Raw genomic sequence first — 21,464 nt, forward strand, 5'->3', positions numbered from 1 at the left:
TTTTTTTTTTGAGACAGAGTCTCGCTCAGTCGCCCAGGCCGGAGTGCAGTGGCACGATCTCGGCTCACTGCAAGCTCCGCCTCCTGGGTTCACACCATTCTCCTGCCTCAGCCTCCCGTGTAGCTGGGACTACAGGCACCCGCCACCACGCCCGGCTAGTTTTTGTATTTTTAGTAGAGACAGGGTTTCACCGTGTTAGTCAGGATGGTCTTGATCTCCTGACCTCGTGATCCGCCCATCTCGGCCTCCCAAAGTGCTGGGATTACAGGCGTGAGCCACCGCGCCCGGGCCCAAGGCTAGGTTTGAACATTGTGTAAGGGCTTGTGCAAATATGTTCCCTAAGTTCTGTCTCCCCCTTTAAACCCAAATGCTCACCATGAAAGGTAAAGTCCACAGAACAACGAACAACAACAACAACAAAATAGTTTTAAATAGCTTGTTAAAATCATTAGGTTATGTTTTCCAAAAATAGAAGGAAAGCTAAGTTCTGGGTCAGTGGGAAAATTTAGAGTTTTTAGCATTATCTTTCTCCCATCAAACCCTTTGAGTCTTCCTGGCTTTCCAGCCTTGAGGACTCTCTCACGAGGTCCCAGAACTCTGTATCGTAATTATCTATTTTCTCTACCTCCAAGTGGAAGCCCTATTGAGTTCATCACAGAACTACTAGCCAGGCCTGGCACCAAATAGGCATCAGGGAATGTCAATGGAACTTGACTGCATTGCAGAATCTGATGAGGAACTTCCATCTTCCTGGGCTCTGAGTGTCCTTCTCTAGTTCCACCACCAGAGCTAGTGTCTGTTCTGCCAGGCCCCTTTTGAGGCACCCATAGCTGATCCTGGAAAGGTAGGGACAGACCCTGTAGGCCTTGACTATGCCCTTTCGGTGGAGAATATCCTCAGGGGCCTGCATGAGCCATCCTGAAAAACTAGTTTTGTGAGTCAATCCTCAAGTGAGTTCCTGTGGGAAAGGTCCCAGAATCTTGGAGGTGAGGTTGGAAGCAGCTTGTCACCTCTTAGGGGCAAAGAGGGGTATCTCCTCTGAACGGACCTCACTCTTTATCTGACCCAGAGTTCCTGGCATATCAACTCTGCTAGTACTTTGTCAAGGTTGCTGGGATGAGCCAAAAGGCCCAGAACTGGAAATCAGCAGACCCTCCTATTAGACATGAGTGTGTCATGTCCATCATAAACAAAGAAACAAAACCCCTCTCTTAATGCCAGGCTACTTTAGTTGCTGCATTATGTTCTTCCTACTGTTTGTAGCTAAATCTCTTGAACGACTTGTTCAAACTTGCTATCTCCACTTCCTCACCTTCTATTTCATTCTTAACTCAGGCCCATTCCTAAAATAAGGCTGTCCTTCCAGGCCCTCCCAAATGATGTCATCTGGTGTAATTAACTCCAGATACTACCTTGACACTAACAACCTGCAGTCCCTCTCCTGAGCTCCAAACCTATGTATTCAGCTGCCTACTAGACATCTTGACTCAGCTAACCCACAGACACTTCAAACTCAACATGTACAGAGTGAACTCATCATCTTTCCTTAAAACAGATCCCAAGTGTTCCCTGTCTTTGTGAATGCACTGCCATCCTCATCCTTAACTCCCCCCCTCCCTTTTCCTGGTATATATAATCAATCACTAACACATCAATCCTATGCCATGAATATCCCCCAAACACATACACTTCTCTCCATCCTCATGGCTTTTTTGCTGATCAGGGCCATTATCATTTTTGCCTCAATGATGACAATAACCTTTTAACTGTATTCTAACAAGCTCTGTGTGGTGTTTTGTTCTGTTTTACAGACACCGTCTCACTCTGTCACTCTGTAGAGTGCCAAGTGGCATGATTACAGTTCACTATAGCCTCAAACTCCTGGGCTCAAGTAATCCCTGCACTTCAGTCTCCTGCCTAGCTAGGACTACAGGTGCATACTACCATGCCTGACTAATTTGAAAACATTTTAGGGGAGAGATGAGGTCTTGCTATCTTGCCTAGGCCAGTCTTGAACTCCTGGGCTCAAGCAATCCTTCCGCCTTGGTCTCCCAAAGCATTGAGATTACAGGTGTGAGCCACCATGCCTAGCCAAGCCTCAAGTCTTGAATACTTTAAATCCATTTGCTTTCTCTTTTTTTTTTTTTTTTTAAACAGAGTCTTGCTCTGTCGCCCAAGCTGGAGTGCAACGGCGCAATATCAGCTCACTGCAACCTCTGCCTTCCAGGTTTAAGCAATTCCTGTGCCTTCCTCCCCAGTAGCTGGGATTATAGGTGTGCGCCACCACATCCAGCTAGCGTGTGTGTGTTTGTGTGTGTGTGTGTGCGCACGCGTTGGTGTGTATTTTTTTAGTAGAGACGCAATTTCGCCATGTTGCTCAGGCTGGTCTTGAACTCCTGAGCTCAGGCAATCTGCCCACCTTGGCCTCCCAAGGTGCTAGGATTACAGGCATGAGCCACCACACCCAGCCTGTAGGTAATATTTTCTAAAACACATATTGATTATGTTCCCTCATAGCTTATAGCAGCTCACAGTGACTCCCCAGTGCTACGAAGATAAACTGCAAATGCCTTAGAGACCCTCCATGAATTGGGTCTTGCTTACCCCTCCAGCCTCATCTCTCAATACTCCTCTTCATCCTCTACGCCTTGGCCGTACTGAATTACCAGGCGTTCACCACATAAGCCCTGCTCTTTCCAGTTTCCAAAATTTTGCCCATCTGTGCTCTTGGCCTTGAGTGCTTGTCTCCCTCACATGCCTTCTTTATTCCCCCCAACCTTTACCTGGCTAACTTCTGTTTCCATTTTGAGACCTAAATTTAAATGCCATTTCCACTGGAAATCCGTGCCTAACTCTGTAATTCTGGATGGCAGTTCTTCTAAAGGGTTCCTACTGCAAACACACTGTACTTTATCCTCAAGGCACTCATTGCAGTAAGTGACAATTACTTGTTCCCTCCTCTGTCTCACCCACCAGACCTGAGCTCCTTGAGAGCAGGGGCCTTTTGTCTTTCTAGTTCACGACTGACTTCCTAGTACTAGCATAGTACCTGGCTCATAGTTGATATGTGTGTGAGTGTGTGTGTGAGAGAGAGTGATGCAGGGAAGCCAAAGAAGGGTCAGGATGCAATGAGAACCTGGGGAAGGAGGGACAATTACAAAAGAAGGTCTTGGGCAGATTCCATACAGGTAGTAGCCACCAATGGGATGTCGAGGACAGGACCAAGGGTTAACTCAAGAGGCTTCAAGGTTTTGAGCCTGAGTGACCGGGAAGAATAGAGCTATTTGCTAAGCAGGGACCATAGAAGGGAAGGGCAATTTCAGGAGAAAAGCTGAACCCAGGACCAAAGGGCTATGGGGGTCGTCAAGGGGACACATGCAATAGGCATATGGGTAAATATTTATATGGCTCTAAAAAGAAGTCAAGGCTAGAGACATTCATCTAAGAAGCTACCTGGCTGGGTGCGGTGGCTCATGCCTATAATCCCAGAGCTTTGGGAAGCCAAGGTGGGAGGATCATTTGAGGTCAGGAGTTCAAGACCAGAATGGCCAACATGGTAAAATCTCGTCTCTACTAAAAATACAAAAATTATCCAGGTGTGGTGGTGGACACCTGTAATCCCAGCTACTTGGGAGGCTGAGGCAGAAGAATTGCTTGAACCTGGGAGGTGAGGTTGCAATGAGCTGAGATCATACCACTGCACTCCAGCCTGGGCGACAGAGCGAGACTCTGTCTCAAAAAAAAAAAAAAAAAATAAGGCTACCAAGAGGGGGGCATATAGAGAGAAAACAAGGTTGATGATATAATCTTGGGGATCGCTTAAATTGTGCTGAAAGAAGAGAGGGAGAAATAAATGGTATTTGGAGAGGTAGGAAAAAAGCCAGGTGAATTAATGGTCATTGGATCCAAATGCAAAGGTCCTCAAAGAATGTGCTCATCCTCATCATTGAGGGCTGCAGGAAGGTGGAGAAGAATAGGTTACTCTATTTGGAAACTAGAAAGTCCCTGATTAGAATGGAAGCCAGACTGACAGTGTTTAAGGAATGAAAAGTAAAGCAGAAAAGGCAGCATGTGTAGACTGTCCTTTCTGAATGTTTCAAACACAGGTGAGGGCAACAGTGACCTCAGGACAACTTGGGAAGCAGGTTAGGGATTCTAAGACTGGGCTCCATATACACACTGCTTGAGTTCAAATCATAGCCTGTGTAACTTTGGGCAAGTTAACTTACTTAACTTTCCTAAGCCTCAGTTTCCTTGTCTGTAAAATGAAGGAACAAGTTAGCCCCTGTTTCATATGGTTATTGCAATGATTAAATGAAAATGTATGTGAAGCACTCAGCACAGGGCAGAGATGTGGTAAGCAACTAATTAATGTGAGACATGAATTTTGACAGGGTCAAGGAGGAAAACTGGGAGAAGGAGAAGTTGCCATGCAGGAGGGAGAGAAGATGCTTGAGTGAACTAGGCTCTGGGGAGGTGGAGGCGAGGGGCTTGAGGACTTGGAGGGCTTGTGGGGAGGGAGGACGGGGAAGTAGGCCTTTTCAAAACCCAACTTTGGCTAAAGGATCACCTACTGGTTACTGAGTGAGGCAGCTACTTCTGTTCCATTTTCTTGGGAGTCATGCTGAAGCATTTAGGAGCGTCTCTCACTCTTAGAATCTTCCAGTGTTTCCTGGAGCCTGGACTCTGCCTCTATGCCTCCCACTGCCTGCTGGTTCTCTAGTTGGAAACAGCTGGACTCAGGCAGCCACAGGTCATCCCAGAAGCACACACTGAGATAGGGGGATTCAGAGAGAGCTGCCTCACAACTTCTATTTGGGCTATACCCTTGACACAGGCCAAATCCTTCTGTCCCCGTCACAGTTTGCATCTTCAGGTATTGCAAATGATCTTCCATGGTTAAGGTTGCTTCTGAAACACAATGCTCTCCCTGGACCTCCTAGCTAATCTGCTTATTTCCAGTGTCAATTCCACCAAACTTTTCCCCCTCTGCTGCCCATGATTTTTCTCATACCTGTTTAAAACCCTGTCATAGTTCACCTTGCAATATCTCCACCGGCACTAGGAGGGCCTCTCCCACCTGCCCAGTCTACATTCGGTGTATCTTCACTTTTACCCTCTGCTCCATCCTGACCAAAGCTATGACTGTGCCTATATTGCTTCTCGCAATATCTTTTCTTATCTTCCACGAGCTAGCACTCCCTCATCTTTCAAGAATAGCGTCCAACTAGAAACCTTTCCTAATATTGCCCCCACCACCACTGGTGAGTTGGATGTGTTCCTTTACTCAAGAGTTCCCATAGCAACTGGTAGCTGGCCCCCTCTTCCCTATTATTCCTTATACCTTAGCGTTACAGTTGGGGAATACGTCTGTCTCATTATCAGACAAGGCACTCCTCCAACATGAGGATTAGATCTTATAAATAGCTATATCTCTAGGGCTTAGTATAGGACCTACCAACTTCAAATAGATAAATAGTACCTATTTGCCTTCATTCCTCAGGGAATGCTGGTTGAATGAATAAATGTCCTCATCACAGAAAGGATGTCTTCTGGCAGGAAAACAATGGAGATACAAGTGGACTACTTTTCTTGCCCCAAGCCACATGGCCAGGATCCTACATCTTTGTTGCTTGACTGCCTCTCATTTTACAATTCAAGAGTTGCCAGCTTTCTTATTGATTCTAACCGTTTTTTTTTTTTTTTTTTTTTTTTTTTTTTGAGAGGGAGTTTCCCTTCCGTTGCCCAGGCTGGAGTACAATGGCACAATCTCGGCTCACCGCAACCTCCACCTCCCAGGTTCAAGCGATTCTCCTGCCTCAGCCTCCCTAGTGGCTTGGATTACAGGCATGCAGCACCATGCCTGGCTAATTTTGTGTTTTTAGTAGAGAGGGAGTTTCTTCATGTTGGTCAGGCTGGTCTCAAACTCCCAACCTCAGGTGATCCGCCTGCCTTGGCCTCCCAAAATGTTGAGATTACAGGCACGAACCACCGCGCCTGGCCTGATTCTGACCTTTTTATTCCACACATCTCAACTGTTGCTGAGCTGTTTCATTCTAGGAGGCAAAGGGCTTTTCTGGTTGTTCCTGAGATCGCCAGCCTGAATCTCCTTTCTTGAACACCCAGCAGGTTCTTTTCCAAGGGTATCCGAATCTTGAAAGGGCAACAGATTCTTAGGCATTGGCGGGGAGAGCTGCTAGAAGACATTGTTGTCAAAGAATTGGCAAAGTCAAGAATGTGCCAGCATCCAAGGGTCAAAATGTCAGGAGGGGCATCCTGTTCCNCCTGCCTCAGCCTCCCTAGTGGCTTGGATTACAGGCATGCAGCACCATGCCTGGCTAATTTTGTGTTTTAGTAGAGAGGGAGTTTCTTCATGTTGGTCAGGCTGGTCTCAAACTCCCAACCTCAGGTGATCCGCCTGCCTTGGCCTCCCAAAATGTTGAGATTACAGGCACGAACCACCGCGCCTGGCCTGATTCTGACCTTTTATTCCACACATCTCAACTGTTGCTGAGCTGTTTCATTCTAGGAGGCAAAGGGCTTTTCTGGTTGTTCCTGAGATCGCCAGCCTGAATCTCCTTTCTTGAACACCCAGCAGGTTCTTTTCCAAGGGTATCCGAATCTTGAAAGGGCAACAGATTCTTAGGCATTGGCGGGGAGAGCTGCTAGAAGACATTGTTGTCAAAGAATTGGCAAAGTCAAGAATGTGCCAGCATCCAAGGGTCAAAATGTCAGGAGGGGCATCCTGTTCCACAGCATGCCAACCCCAGAGGGGATGCCAAAAGGATAACAGAGGCCTTGTGAGTGCCCAGGAATCAGGTGGAGATTAGGACCAACCCATCAGAGTGCAATTAAGCAAAAGGGGGAATCAATTTAAAGGTGCTAGAACAGGAACCATGCAACCAGACCTCAGGAGAACCAGGGTCCTGAACTTCATTCATCAGGGTTCTCTCTCTCTCTCTTTTTTGAGACAAGGTGACACTCTGTCACCCAGGCTGGAGTGCAGTGGCACCATCTTGGCTCACCGCTGCCTCAGCCTCTCAGGTGATCCTCACCTCAGCCTCCCTAGTAGCTGAGATTACAGGCACACACCACTATGCCCAGCTAATTTTTGTTTGTAGAGACAGGATTTTGCTATGTTGCGCAGGCTGGCCTCAAACTCCTAGGCTCAAATGATCCAGCCGCCTCAGGCTCCCAAAGTGTTAGGATTACAGGTGTGAGCCAAAGCCCTGGCAGGGACTTCTATCTCTTATCTCTTCCTCCACCCACTTCCTCCTATATCCTCCCCCATCTCCAGGTTTCTCTGGCCCTTCTGACAGCAAGTACGACCAGGAGCAGCTCCCTAATCTACATACTACAGATCTATCCACAAGAAGATAGATGGAACCACTCTCCTCTTCTGAATTCTAGAGCCTTGAGGAGGTTAACCTGAGTGGCTCAGCTTGGATCGAGTGCCCATCCTGGTCCAAATAACTGTAGCAGCACATCTGTGTATTTGTGTATTTGTTCCTCCATAATCTTGCAGTCTGGGGAAACTGTGCAGATGGATGGGTTCCTGAAAAGCAGGAGTTGCTTAGACAACCCTAGAGGTGTTCAGTTCTGGGAGACAAGAGTTGGGCCAGGTTGATAACTAACCTAAGAGAGTCAGAATCAAATGAATAAGAACGAAATCTTGGGTGACCACCTAGATCAAGAGTCTCAAGGTTCAGTCATTTCAAAAAGTTCAAGTCTCATTGGTTTTTGGCCTTCTGGCTAAGATCATGTACAGCATCTGTTCTTACCACTTTAATATCTGATACATTCTCTATCTGAGGATAATATAATAAATAGATTTTTGGAGCAAGGAGATGGAATAGGAGCTTGTTCTGTCCACTCTACACATTGACTTGGATTGCAGTACCTCCAGGAATGGTGCACCCTCTCTACCACCCCCAAAAAGTCCAAGTCTCAAGAGGTAGTCCGGAAAAAAGTGTTTTTGGATTTATCTACATTTTTTTTTTTCTGAGATGGAGTCTCGTTCTGTCACCCAGGCCGGAGTGTGGTGGCACCATCTTGGCTCACTGTAACCTCTGCCTCTGGGATTCAAGCGATTCTCCTTCCTCAGCCTCCCAGGTAGCTGGGATTACAGGTGTGTATCACCATGCCCAGCTAATTTTTGTATTTTTAGCAGAGACAGGGCTTCACCATGTTGGCCAGGCTGGTCTCGAACTCCTGACCTCAGATGATCTACCTGCCTTGGCCTCCCAAAGTGCTAAGATTACAGGCATGAGCCACTGGGCCTGGCCTAATTTTTGTAATTTTAGTAGAGATGGGTTTTCACCATGTTGGCCAGGTTGGTCTCGAACTCCTGACCTCAGGTGATCCACCCCCCCCCCGCCACCCTGCCTTGGCCTCCCAAAGTGCTGGCACTACAGGCATGAGCCACCACTCCTGGCTGAGTTTACCTACATTTTGGAGATGCTGCACTCCAGGTCCCTCTTTTCAAGAGTCACATAAGTATTTGCATATGGAAGACCCTGAGAAGGCACCTGGGAAAAAAACCCTGTTTAACTGTAAATATAATAATGTATGTATTTGTACGTGGACCTCTTCTTTTAGTAGATTATCTATAAACCGTCCACTGTTCCCAATGCGTACTTTGGAGACAGACCTACATTACCAGTTTTCCCTGCTAGTTATTTTTATAAGGATTGGGATGGTCCATAAGTGAACAGTCTTGATTTAAAGCAGCGTTTCCCAAACCTCCTTTATTTGCCTACAACCTTCCTGGAATTTGTCTTATATGTCCCCTCTGTGCACTATTCCTATATGTTTTTGTGTAAATCAGTCACTTTTTTAAAAAGCCTCATCCCAGTTATATCCTTAAAACAATGGTCATTTTCTCTTATACATATTGAAATACATATCTATTAGAATTAAAATGCTTGTCCATGCACTATCAATAATCTCCTCAAGTACGATATGGTGGGGACATGGGTTTGAAGTGTTAGGAGTCAGGAGTGGCCTCTGTAAGACAGAGTAAGTCAGTCAACCTCTGAGCACTGCCAGCCACACATGCTGGCAGAGAAGTTCAGCCTGTGACAAGACCGCCCGGATATTTCTATGTCTGTGCACGGGGACGTCCTCGGTCTGCCATTGTGAAGTCTGTGCTGTTTTCATGCCTACCTAGTCTTTTTTGGAAGGACCTGGAAAGCAAATGCAGGCTGGGTACGGTGGCTCATGCCTGTAATCCCAGCACTTTGGGAGGCCAAGGTGGGCAGATTACGAGGTCAGGAGTTCGAGATCAGCCTGATCAACATAGTGAAACCCAGTCTCTACTAAAATTGCAAAAATTAGCTGGGTGTGGTGGCGCATGGCTGTAATCCCAGCTACCTGGGAGGCTAAGGCAGGATAATCGCTTGAACCCAGGAGGCGGAGGTTGCAGTGAGCCGAGATGGCGCCACTGCACTCCAGCCTGGGTGACAGAGTGAGACTCTGTCTCAAAAAAAAAAAAAAAGCAAATGCAGATTCTCCCTGGGAAATGGGGGTTGGGAGAAATGCAGATTCTCCCTGGGAAATGGGGGTTGGGAAAGTGGAGTAGTGTGGATGTACCGTTTTTCCTGAAGGCAGTCCTCAAATTATCTTGGACTCACTGCAGCAAGCAGATGCCTCATCTTCTGGCCGGGGATTGATCCTGAGATGGGAAGAGTATGAGAAGAGACAGCAAGAGCAAGGCAAAACTGGCTCTGGCAGCTTGCTTCAGAGAAAGAGTATAGCTTTGGAGTCAGGCCAACCTGAGGATGAATCCAAGACTCAGCACTTACTAGGTGCCTGCCCTCAAACAATTATTTTTTGATAGTCTATTAAATACCCACAATGATCACCACGGAATGGATGAGGAAACTGAGACTCAGAGAAGTTAAACAACTTGCCTGAGATCACGCAGGTAACAAACAGCAGAGAGAATTCAAACCTAAGTTGATTTGACTTCCAAATGTGTGCTCCTAACCAAAGCAGGGTAACCTGCTTTGATTTGCCCATTTCTTGAGCACCTCTTCTGTAGGAGGGCCTGTTGCTAGGTGCTGGGAATTCAGTGGTAGGCAAGATGGACAAGTTTCCCCCCCACCCCCTCACAGACCTTACTTTCTATAGGGGAAATAGACAGGAAACCAATTACTCCATTTGTAACTTAATAACAAGTGTCATAAGTGTTACAAAGGAGATAGATACTACAAGGCACCCTTTGTTTTATTTTTGTTTATTTATTTTTTGAGATTCACTCCCTCTGTAGCCCAGGCTGGAGTACAGTGGTGTGGTCTCGGCTCACTGCAACCTCTGCCTCCCGGGTTCAAGCAATTCTCCTGCCTCAACCTCCCGAGTAGCTGGGATTACAGGTGTGCACCACTACACTCTGCTAATTTTTGTATTTTTAGTAGAGACAGGATTTCACCATGTTGGCCAAGCTGTTGTTGAACTCCTGACCTCCAGTGATCCACCCAAATTGACCTCCCAAAGTGCTGTGGTTACAGGCATTAGCCACCACGCCTGGCCTATAAGGCACCCTTGGTCAGCCAGTGGAAGCAGGGTCAGTAGTGTGCCTGGAAGTCACTTTGAAAAAGTGATATTTAGGTTGATCTTGAAGCATTCACAAGGTGTGGTAAACACATCTAATGTTTACCATTAGATGTGATAAAGATACTGATGGTCCACTGGATGAACATTTTTCATATTTACTTCCAATTGATTTCATAGATACTATTTCACAGATAACAGGATGAAGGTAAATAAAAAGGAGATCAATTAAAATATTAAAAATAATAGTGAAAGTGGTAATAGATGCGGCAATATCCACAAAGGAGTAATGGTTCTATTAGCATGTTGAAAAGATCACTTTGGTAATTGTTGGAATGCAGTTTAGGAGAGGGCCAAGAATGGAAGCAGCAATCCGTTAGGGTGTAGTGTTTTGGAGTGCAGTGTTTTTTGTGTTTTGTTTTGTTTTTGTTTTCAGAATGCGTCTCACTCTGTTGCCCAGGCTGGAGTGCAGTGCAGCCTCGACCTCCTCTGGCTCAGGTGATCCTCCCACCTCAGCCTCCCGAGTAGCCAGGACTACAGGTACATGCCACCACGCCCTGCCAGTTTTTGTATTTTTTTGTAGAGTCGGGGTTTTGCCATGTTGCCCAGGCTGGTCTTGAACTCCTGGGTTCAAGTGATCTGCCAGCCTCAGCCTCCCAAAGTGCTAAGATTATAAGTGTGAGACACCACCCCCAGCCAGCGTATTGTATTAATCCAAGCAAGAGAACGCAGACTTCAAAGGCTTATGGGCGGCAGAGAGAAGTAGATGGAGTGAAGAGAAGCACTCAGCGGGACTGGTCGGAAATGAGGGAAAGCAAGGTGTCAGGATGGGGCTTTTTCTAGCTAAGTGGAGTTGAGTTCATCCCCAGAGAAGCTTAAGAGGCATCCAACTATAGATGCAAGGTAGGTGGTTGTTGGTGCCTTGTCTTTAAGACAGTTTGCCTTTTGTAAAACAGGCGACTACAGAGCTATTGTTCAGAATTCAGAGCTGGGCACAGAATAGATGCTCTATAAAAGGTAGTTCTTTTCCCCATTTGCTCCGTCCTCCCAGCACGCTAGGGATACAGCCGCGGATAGAGACAGGTTCAGTTCCGTTTGGTCTCTTGCATTCCCCCTCCCCTCAGCACAATTCCTGGGCTCATAGCGGATGCTCAGTATTTGTAGAATGAACCAAAGAAATCAGACCCTTGGTGACCCAGGGCTACATGTGCTCGGCGGAAAACTGGGGCTAAACCGGACCCTTGGTTGGTTGAAAAATTAAAATAATTTTTAAAAAGTGGGCGTGAAATACTCCAGAAGTTGTAGGGCTTGGACAAAGGCTGGGGAGGGGACTCCTCCCACCAGGCAGCCTCAGGGCCGGCTTAGCAAGAAAGGAGGCGCCGGGGAGACCTCTGGGGTCCCGGCTGCCAAGGTACTCGCCGCTCCAAATAGATGGGAACGCGGGACACCAGCTCGCCGAAGATCGCCTGGGTCCCGCCGCGGCCTTTAAAGGCCCACCACGTGGCTGCGCGGCCAGCCCTGGCCAGGAGGCGGTGCCCGGCTGGCGCCTGCGCACTGCCTAGCAGACGGGTCGGGGTTCCGAGAAAAGGCGTCGGGAGAGGAAGGGGAGGCTGCTTGGGGTGGGACGCCGTAGGAGGAGTCGGCTCCTTATGCAAATCACAGCGGCGCGCGCACGGTCTGGAGGCGGGGCTTGCGATGCAAAGCCGGGTCCGTCCGGCGAACCGCGAGGGGGCGGGCCGCAACCCTCGGCCTCTTTCCGCGAGCGCTGACGTCGTCGACGTGTTGTTTAAAAGCGACCGCGCAGGCGCAGTGAGCCCAAATGCGAACTTAGGCTGTTACACAACTGGTGGGGTCTGTTCTCGCCGCCCGCCCGGCAGTCAGGCAGCGTCGCCGCCGTAGTAGCAGCTTCAGCCGTTTCTGGAGTCTCGGGCCCACAGTCACCGCCGCTTACCTGCGCCTCCTCGAGGCTCCGGGGTCCCCGTCCGCCCGCACAGGCCGGTTCGCCGTCTGCGTCTCCCCCACGCCGCCTAGTCTGCCGCCAAGCTCGCCGCTCCGGGCCGACATGAGTGGGGACCACCTCCACAACGATTCCCAGGTACGGCCCGGCCTGACCCCGGCAGCCCTGGACCCTGGCTTGGCCGTCCCGCGACCCCCGGCGCAGGCCCCTACCCCAGCCCCGGCCCGGCCGCTTTGACAGGCCGGGGCCCCCGGCGAGGTGCCGCCCGCCGGAGTAGATCGGCTCGCTAGGCCGCGAGCAAGGGCCGCGAAGTTACAGTTCGAGGGGGGATGGTTGCCCTCCGTGGCCACCCCCGGGACCCCGTCCTCCCTGGGGGCGCCGGGTGGGCCAGGCCCCCAGCCGCGCGCGCTCGCCGCCAGAGGGGTTAAAGTGGCTGTTGTTTGATATTCTCTCCTTTTCTTTTTCCAGATCGAAGCGGATTTCCGAATGAATGGTGAGTGTGCCCCCTGCCCCGACTCCGGGGCCCCCCAGCCGCCGGCCGCCTCCCCCGCGCCCTGCCGGTGCCGGGCAGAGGACAGACATGGCGTCCCAGAGACTAAGTCCCGGCTCCTCGCTCACCGGCCCCATTGTTCCCATCGGGCCGCCTCTTGACCCCCTTTCCGGGGACCCCAGCTCCCCCAGATCCCGGCCCTCCCAAGAGGGGGCAACGGAGACCCCGAGTCGTCCGCCACCCGGCCTCGGGCGGTCTTTCCGGGCCGGGATTCCTCCCGGGAAAGTCGCCTTGTCGACGGTCGGGACTTAGTCTCTGCGCCATTTTCTTTTTCTCTCTCCTCTCCTTTCTGTGTCTGTGTCTCTTTCTCTCCCTCCCTCGGCTCCTTCCTTGAGCTGCCCAGAACGAGCTTTCTGCAGAGCAAAGCTGTATAAATCACATACTTCACCAGAGAGGGAAGGGTGGGGGACTGAATTATTATTTTTTAAACTTTATTTTGGGGGTTATACCCTTTCTGCTTCATGTTTGTTTCCTTTTTTGCTTCCAGAATGAAAGATTTCCTTAGGCAACTGTTAATTTTTTTTTTTCGATAGTATGTTTATGATAGGAATTATGGCTCTAAAACCAAAGTCACTGTTTGTGGAGTTCTTTACATTTCCAGGTTGTTTTTCCCAAGTTACGTTCTTTGCAAAGGTAGCAGTACCTCACTAAAGAAAGTTTGCAAGTTCTCTGTGGGTCACCCACTGTAAATGTTGGATTTTTAAAAAATTAAACTGTTAGTGACTGGAACTTTTCATTGTGGCCGAGGTTCCCAATGTAGTATTTTTTTGGAAACGCAGTTTAGTTTGTACTTGTTGGAAGGAGAGATTGTTGAGCATCTCTTGTGGACCTGGTGTGTTGGCCTTTTCGTTTGGGCTGTAGGGAGGAAAAAAAGATTTTATTTATTGAAACAAAGAATGTCCAGCACCCACCCCTGCTTCCTGTTCATTCTTTTCACGAGCCACTGTTTTCAGGAATCAAGAACTAGCTTGTTTTTTCCAATTCTTTATGTTTTTGAACCCTTTTCAGTCAAATCAAGGCATTTATTCTTTGTGTATTTCCACTTCAGTTACCCAGGGAAGATTCCTCCAATAAAAAGCTCATCCTTGCAGGCTTTCGAACAACCCTGTTGAAGGAGAAGGTACCTTCTGTAGTGTGCTGGGAATTCCCACTGATTTTGATGGTGCATAATCCTGCTCAATTGAGTTTGGGTTCCGGGAACCTCTCCAATAGGAGAAGCTGATGAGTAGATTTTCTAGTGTTGTAATCAGCAGTCCATCATGTTAGCCTGCTCTACTGAGAGCAACCTTATGTTCAGAGTTTGAAGTGGGGCATCCAACAGGAGAGAATCTGGTTTAAAGTATGGCATTTCTTGAGCACCAGTTATGTGCCAACCACTGTGCTTAGTGTAGAGCTGATCCTGTAACCACAACACTCCCTTGCTCTCAATTCAGTCTATTGGGGGAGACATAATTAGTTAATTATAAGGTAACTACTGGGGCATATGTGTACCCAAAATGCTTTGAAGTATAGGGGACTTAATTTTGTCTGAAGATGGGGAAATTTCTCAGAGGAGGTGACTTCTGAGCTGGGGGTTGTGGAAGACTGGACGCAGAGAATTGTCAGGGGTTGGAGTGTTTCTTAAGTACATTTAACCAACCTATCACGATTTTAAAAGAGGGAGGAGGTGAGGCCTGCAGTTTAGAAAACCAGGGTATAGACATGTTTCTTTGGGATACAGGGGCAAAGAAAGGATGTGCAGGTGAGGCTGTAAGAAGTCTTTTTGACCTCGCTAGAGGAAGGTGGGATCTTAATATAGAATGTGTTCTTTTGGCTGTCAGGCTGGGCTGAGTAGGTAATGTAAGTAATGAAACAAAGTTTAGCCCTTTCTTGTGAGAAAGTTAACTTACATGGTTCTTACCTAAGTCATGTGAATGATTGTGAGCTGGTTAGGTTATTGATCTTTACTGACATTTTTATAGAGGCTGAAGTAATCTGCCTATGTTGACTTTTAGAAGTGTTGGCTCACATTTAATAGCCATAATAGCTATTATTTATTGAATACTTACTGCCAGGCATGAATCTCAGCTCTTTCCATGGGTCATCTAATTAAATGTAATCCTTGGAAGGACCATCGTGAGTTAAGTCCTGTTATTTCTGTTTTGTAGATGAGGGAACTGAGGCTTCAGTGTATTTACTAGCTTGCCCAAGGGCCGTGAGTTGACCACTCTAAATCCCGTGAGGTGAGCCACTATGCTAGAGTGATACTGTATGATACTAGCATGAAAAAATAAAAAGCCGCAAATCTCTGTTTTCTTACAGAGCTGAAAAAGGAGAGAGGGAAGGAAGGATTTGATAATTTGTCATTTGCTTTTTATCTAAACATGTTTCTTCAAAAGAAAAAGCGCTTTGACTGTCTCCCTGCCACCATAAAGGTCTGACACTGGTGTAATTATTCTTTGTGAATATTGTCTGAAAGATGTGGTGTTAGTAACTATGCTTGCTGTCTCAAGTAATACATTGTTAACCAGTGATTGATTTATGTAACTATGAAAGACACTTTAAAAAAAGTAGAAATCAATGTTTAATTACGCCCAGATATGTCATTATTGAACTTTGTATTAAGAGGATATTGCTTAAGCATGATTTTAAGAGGGCCTAACCCATCTTACAGATTAACTGTACAAGTTCATATATTAAAATCAAACATCTCTCATTTTGCCTGCCTTCATCCCCTAAGATATAAAAGATTCCCCCCGCCCCACCCCCCACACCTTTTGGAGCTCATTCTTCACAATATTTAAAATTGTAGCTGTTTGTATGTAATTTAGAACATTCTGGCCCATACTCAACTGCTGGGAAACTCTGTTATTTATATTTAAAACATTGACAGTGAGTTAGGAATTTGGAGCAGAAACCATATCTAGGTCTAAGTGAAAAGACTTCCTAAGTATTGGTAGAACAAACTGTAGGGGGGCTGAGTCATTATTACAGTACTGTACAGGCTGCGTAGCTATCTGTAGAATTGATAATGGTAATACCAGGTTAAAGTGTTAGCGATTCTTCTGGTGTTTCAGATGTCTTGAAGTTTTTGCCTGTCTGCAATGGAGATAGGGAGTTCTCCCCCAATTGACCCCTTAGCGAATCTCAATACTTGACTCCATCAGTCTTTATTCTAAGAAATGATATATGGGATCATGGTTTGACATCTTGTGCTGATTGTGGTTGGCTTAATGGAATCAAATTGGATGAAGGTAATTAAATATGAATTGTTTCTGATGCTAATAGACAGTTGTACTTCTGTGCTATTGGGTATGGGTTGGGATGGGCGGTAGCATAGCTGATTGCGGTGGGGGGGATTTCAGGTAGCTGATGATGTGGCTTTCTGAAAATTGCCATTACATTTTTAAAACTGAAAAGTGATGGTACCACCAAATGAAATCTGCAGCATCCTCAATCGGGAAATACTTAAGCATTATGTTCCAAGGTGGTTGTCTTTCCTTAAGTCGCAACTGGACTCGTTCAGGCACCTTTTTAGAATTAGTGAGCCGCTAGGATTTTTATACTACACTTTGACATAAAACCAAGTTGCTTGTCAGCATGTGTTTTTTAGTTTACCAGCATATCAGATCTCACAGACAAATTTTAGGCTCGGATTGGATGTTTCTGGTAAAAACAAGAAAATCCAGGCGTTACTAAAAGAATCATAAATATGTTGTGGCTTGAAAGGTGCAAACTAAATAATATAGCTAGCAGTAACAGTCACCAACTCCCGCTTTTCTTTGGTTCAGTAGATAGAGTAAAATGGAAAATAGGAAACCAAGGTCAGTCCTCAAATCTCGTTTTAACCAATAGCAGCAAAAAAAAAAAAAAAAAAAAAAGGAATTGAGTCTTTTCCCCTTGCTGTCAGCGTAAAGATGAGGAATTGAGAGAGTTGGGAAGACATTCATTAGTTTGTTCAGATTATTAAATAACATGTCTTAAAGTTTATAATCCAAAATTGGGCTGTGAAGTTATTTTGTTTTGCTTGTTTTCAGTGCGTGTGTGGGTGGGGAGGTTCAAAAAAAGTTTGCCTTTTAATATACAACTGTGTTGTATATTAATTATATAATAACAGTTGTCCCTGGCTGCTAGTGGTATGGAAAATGATTCTGTTGTGCTTTCTGAATGCATATCATTTTAGAAGATTTCAGATTATACCAAAACCGTGTTATTTCGTGTTAGTTGGACATGAATGCATATTTACATGACACATCATTATCAACTTTTGCCTTTTGCCATCTTTTTAGTGCAAAGTAAAACTGATACTCTTCAAATCCAAAGTTGTTTCCTCAGAAGTGTGTTTTGTGAGGGGTTGCATCTTTCCCATGTGGAAACTGCATCCAACTCCAGTAAACTGGGTTCACTTGGGAAAATGAATTCAAATGTAATTAGTTTGAATGAAGCTGTGGAAATGTTTGAAATGAGTATTTTGACGTTGGACCTGGAGGTTTAAAAAAAGAAAAAAACTCTTGAAAGAATAGTAAAATATATTGGATGTGGAGGTGAGAGTCGAATTTTCTGTGTTGTGTGGTTTAGATTATCTGACTGTCCCTTAATTATTTTGAAACCATTAACTTTGGATAATAAGGGCATTTAGGCAAACAATTGACACATGAATTTCTTAAGGTAAAGAGTTTAGAGACTTCCAAACTAGCCCTTAAGAGGCGAATGGGTATTGTGTTTAAAGGAAGCTTTCAGATTGTGTTTAAACTTTGAGTAGTAATATTTGGAACAGGTCTTTTCTCCCTATTTCCATGTCTCAAACATCTCAAGTTTGAGCAGCAGCTTTCTATCCCCATGGCTACAGACCAATAGCTGCAGTAGAAAATCTAAAATAGAGACCAGGGTTGGAATAATTAGCATTTTACCAATCCCCACCCTCCCTGCCACCTGCCTGTCTAGATGTGGGCAGCATGTGCTGTGTTGATAGCATAGGGCCTTGGAAGGGTGGACGAAGTTTGGGGGTTGCGGGGAAGCTTGTAGATGAATGTCTATTAGATATTAGTGGTATTTTGGTGGCATTATAAGAAATGGCTGATAGTTTGCTGAAATGATTTTATAGTAAATAGATATTGTTGAACATTTTCTGTGTGTATAAGAAAGATCCTAGATATTTTTCAAACTGGGAGAGAAGTGACATTACCAGTATCTCATGCATATCTCTGAAGTATGTAGATCATAATATCAACTTTGGCTATCTGTATCAAAGTTTGTATTAACTGTCTTTGTGTGTGTCATTTATGTCTCAACGTTTAGTGAAGAAAGAAATTCCAAGGGAGGTAGGCAACTTTTAATTAACTTCTTTCCTTTTTTGTGAGCGGATTGCGGGGCAGACAGGGTTTCTGTTTGTTGCCCAGGCTGGTGTGCAGTAGTGTGATCTTGGCTTACTGCAACCTCTGCCTCCTGGGCTCAAGCAGTCCTCCCACCTCACCCTCCCAAGTAGCTGGAACTACAGGTGCACGCTACCATGCCGGGCTAAATTTTGCATTTTTTGTAGAGACGAGTTTTCTCACCATGTTGCCCAGGCTGGTCTTGAACGCCTGGGCCCAAGCAGCCTGCCTGCCTCAGCCTCTCAAAATGCTGGGATCGCAGGCTTCAGCCACTGTGCCCGACCCTTAGTTTCCTTTTGGTAGGTATTCGTTTTTCATTTGTTGTCTTAAGCTTCTAGTTTCACCCACTTATCTCTGCTAAATTTTTCTGAAATGTGTAATAAATGTTTTAATTTACCATCTTTCGTTCTACCCTTCCCATCAGATTTGGGGTGGGGAGGCGTCTCTACCAGGCCATTAATTCCCCTCTGAGCCTTTGAAATTAACATGTTTGTTTCTGTGGATTCAAGGAACCTAAAGAACACAGTTCATTAGCATACCTGAGAAACACCTAGGTAAGCTCCAACAAAAGATGTTAAAGCAATCAGCATTTTTAGGGACTTTAGATCTCCAGTATTTGTTGTTGTAAATGATGATGTTGGGAAAAAAATTTCACAGATCCCTGGGTATTCTGACGTTTTCCTATATTTTAGGAACGAAACCGACCCAGCCAGCACACGGCCCCATTATTCGTTATATTGTTTTTCTTAGCACATCCTAGCAAAGATAGATGCCTAGGACTTTTCTTGGCTGTTGGAGTTTACAGAAAAAAAGTTCTTTGTTGAAGGTTAGTCCTCCACCAGAATAATACACCCTTTTGCCCCTTAGTAGAAGTCCAAATGTTAATCTTGCTATCATATATGTATGAATACCCAAATTTATAAAGCTTTGTGGGTATATTACTGATTGTGCAGGAGGAGACTAGTAGGTTTCAGAATCATTGTCATTTGTGGATCTCATTGGCTAAGACCCTTTACCTAACCTGACTCCAGTAAGGTAGCCCCTTCGTTTCCTTGTCGTTGACTATCTGAGCTCTTGCCAAGCAGCAGAAGGAGAAGTGGGATGAAGGAAACTAATTTTGAAAACGTATTAGGCACCACGTTTTTATGTGCATTAAATCTGAATTGAATGAAGATAGTATAGATTGCACAGGCTTGTGGGGAGAACCAGAGACCAGGAAAGGAAATGTTTTTTTCTTTTTACCCTTTATGCCTTTTCATGTCCCCTTTTTGATGCTGCTTTGGTCCAGATTCTGGAAACCCCACTCAGGCTGTAATTGATAAGCTTCTAGTACAGGTGTCACAACCTGCCCTTGATTATCTGCTGGTAGAGATAGCTTGGACCCTTTGTGTGTGGAATGTTAGGTCTAGGGTGTAGCGGTGAAGAGTGGGGGTGTGAGGAGACAGCTGTGTTAAAATAGAAAATTGGTATAGGATTCAGAAAAATCTAGATAAGTCCCTATTTTCCTATGAAATGTGGTCTGGCCACTGAACCTTGTTTTCTCATCCATAAGCAAGGATAATATTTATGTTTCACAAACTATTGAGAATTGGATAAGTATATGAAGGTGCCTCTGTCCTCATTGTAAAATGTAAACTTTGATCAGACAGCTTCTATTCTCAACTGGATCTTTATTTTGAATGTTAGGTTTGAAATAGTGATTGATGTTGGGGAGTCTTTCACTGGTATTCCGTGTTAGTTTTAAATCTTCTTGACATTTACACAGTGAATTGTACCATGTAACTAGTGTTGTTGAGTCTTTACCTAATTGAATCAGCATAGCCTACACTGATCTCTTCCAATTACAAAGCAGTTGCTATAAAGTAAAAGGTGTCTTCATATCTAGGTTTGGGCTAAGTAGGAGCCAATGTATATCTGGTTCCTACTTTTCTAAGAACGAGTTTACAGCAAAGTGGTCATTGCCAAAAGAACTTCTAGCAGTACTGAAGATGGGCTCAGAAATGAAAGAAGTCTATTCATGTGACTAATTTCTCAACCATTTAATAGAATTATGGATTTTCTATTAAAAATAACCTGACCCTTTTCGATGCATTTAATAAAATGCCACGTTCATTATTTGTTAATTTTTTTAAACTACAAAATTCAATATGTCTTGTGTCAGCATATTTTTTTCAAAGCCACTATTTTACTTCTCCCCCAAAGCATTTTAAATTAAACAGAGAAGTCTCAAAGCACCTGAGAATTCAGTTTTTCATTTATTCAAATAGTTGCTTAAAGTGAGCAACTTGGTTTACTTTGAAATAGTAATTCTTGGGAATAAGAATACCTTAAATAATATAGTAAAGCTTATCTGTGAGAATTTAGTACCAAATGCCATGTTAACAGTTATGTGTGAGTATAGGCATTTGGGAGATTTCATGAAAAAATTTGATAAATTCAGCAGAAATTTCAGTAATGGCTCATAAGTCTAGCTAATGCTGAATATCGAATTGCCTTGAATTTGTTATTTTGGAAGTGCTACTTAAAGGACATAAACGAAAGTCATTTAAGGATGTGTTCACTAGTGTTCATTAGATTTAAGCCAAATGGATCTTAGTAGAGATCTTATGCCATTCAGCAAAAGGATTATCACAGAAGCATCACAACAGGCGCAGAGTTAAATTCAATTAAAAGTAGGCAGGAGGACATAATTTTGTAGTGTAGAATTTATGGAATAGGGCCTAATTTTAAAGAGTCTTAAAAGATAAACATCTTAGGAAAAATATAGTTCATAAAATATGGGAAAAAAATCTGGGAAGATGGGTATTTGTTAATGCTCTGTAGCTCTGTTGCCCTCAGTATACAAGGAATGTGCCCGCAATAGGGTTGGATTTAAGTCTTCAAAGCTTTGGTCTCTTTTCTTTCATGTTCTTCTGATACAGTCGATCAGAGGGAATTAGTCTCCCGCCCTCAACCCCAGGCCTACATCCCCACCACCCATAACAGAGACTAAAGGGAATTTAAATTCGGAGTTCTTGGCTTCTCAAATGCCTAGGCTTTTGAACAAGTTAATATC

At 45.1% G+C, this 21,464-nt stretch overlaps 1 protein-coding gene and 1 long non-coding RNA gene across 3 annotated transcripts in view; both read left to right on the forward strand.

The window, feature by feature from the left end:
• The window catches only part of LOC108519817 (uncharacterized), a 19,021-nt gene extending 11,611 nt beyond the window's left edge, over positions 1-7,410 (forward strand). Inside the window, exon 3 of the long non-coding RNA XR_014485058.1 lies at positions 7,298-7,410. This is a non-coding gene — a long non-coding RNA (uncharacterized LOC108519817). The remainder of the gene's footprint in view (positions 1-7,297) is intronic.
• A 4,936-nt stretch (positions 7,411-12,346) lies between these two features.
• Positions 12,347-21,464, forward strand: part of TOP1 (DNA topoisomerase I) — a 96,577-nt gene continuing 87,459 nt past the window's right edge. For both annotated transcript variants that reach the window (XM_017859079.1, XM_017859078.1), the window contains exons 1-2: positions 12,347-12,646; positions 12,977-13,001. In XM_017859079.1, coding sequence (XP_017714568.1) covers positions 12,614-12,646; positions 12,977-13,001 — 58 coding nt within the window. In that variant the 5' untranslated portion in view covers positions 12,347-12,613. The remainder of the gene's footprint in view (positions 12,647-12,976; positions 13,002-21,464) is intronic.

This window comes from Rhinopithecus bieti, unplaced genomic scaffold (assembly GCF_001698545.2).
Source record: "Rhinopithecus bieti isolate Rb0 unplaced genomic scaffold, ASM169854v2 scaffold_38981, whole genome shotgun sequence".
NCBI lineage: Eukaryota > Metazoa > Chordata > Mammalia > Primates > Cercopithecidae > Rhinopithecus > Rhinopithecus bieti.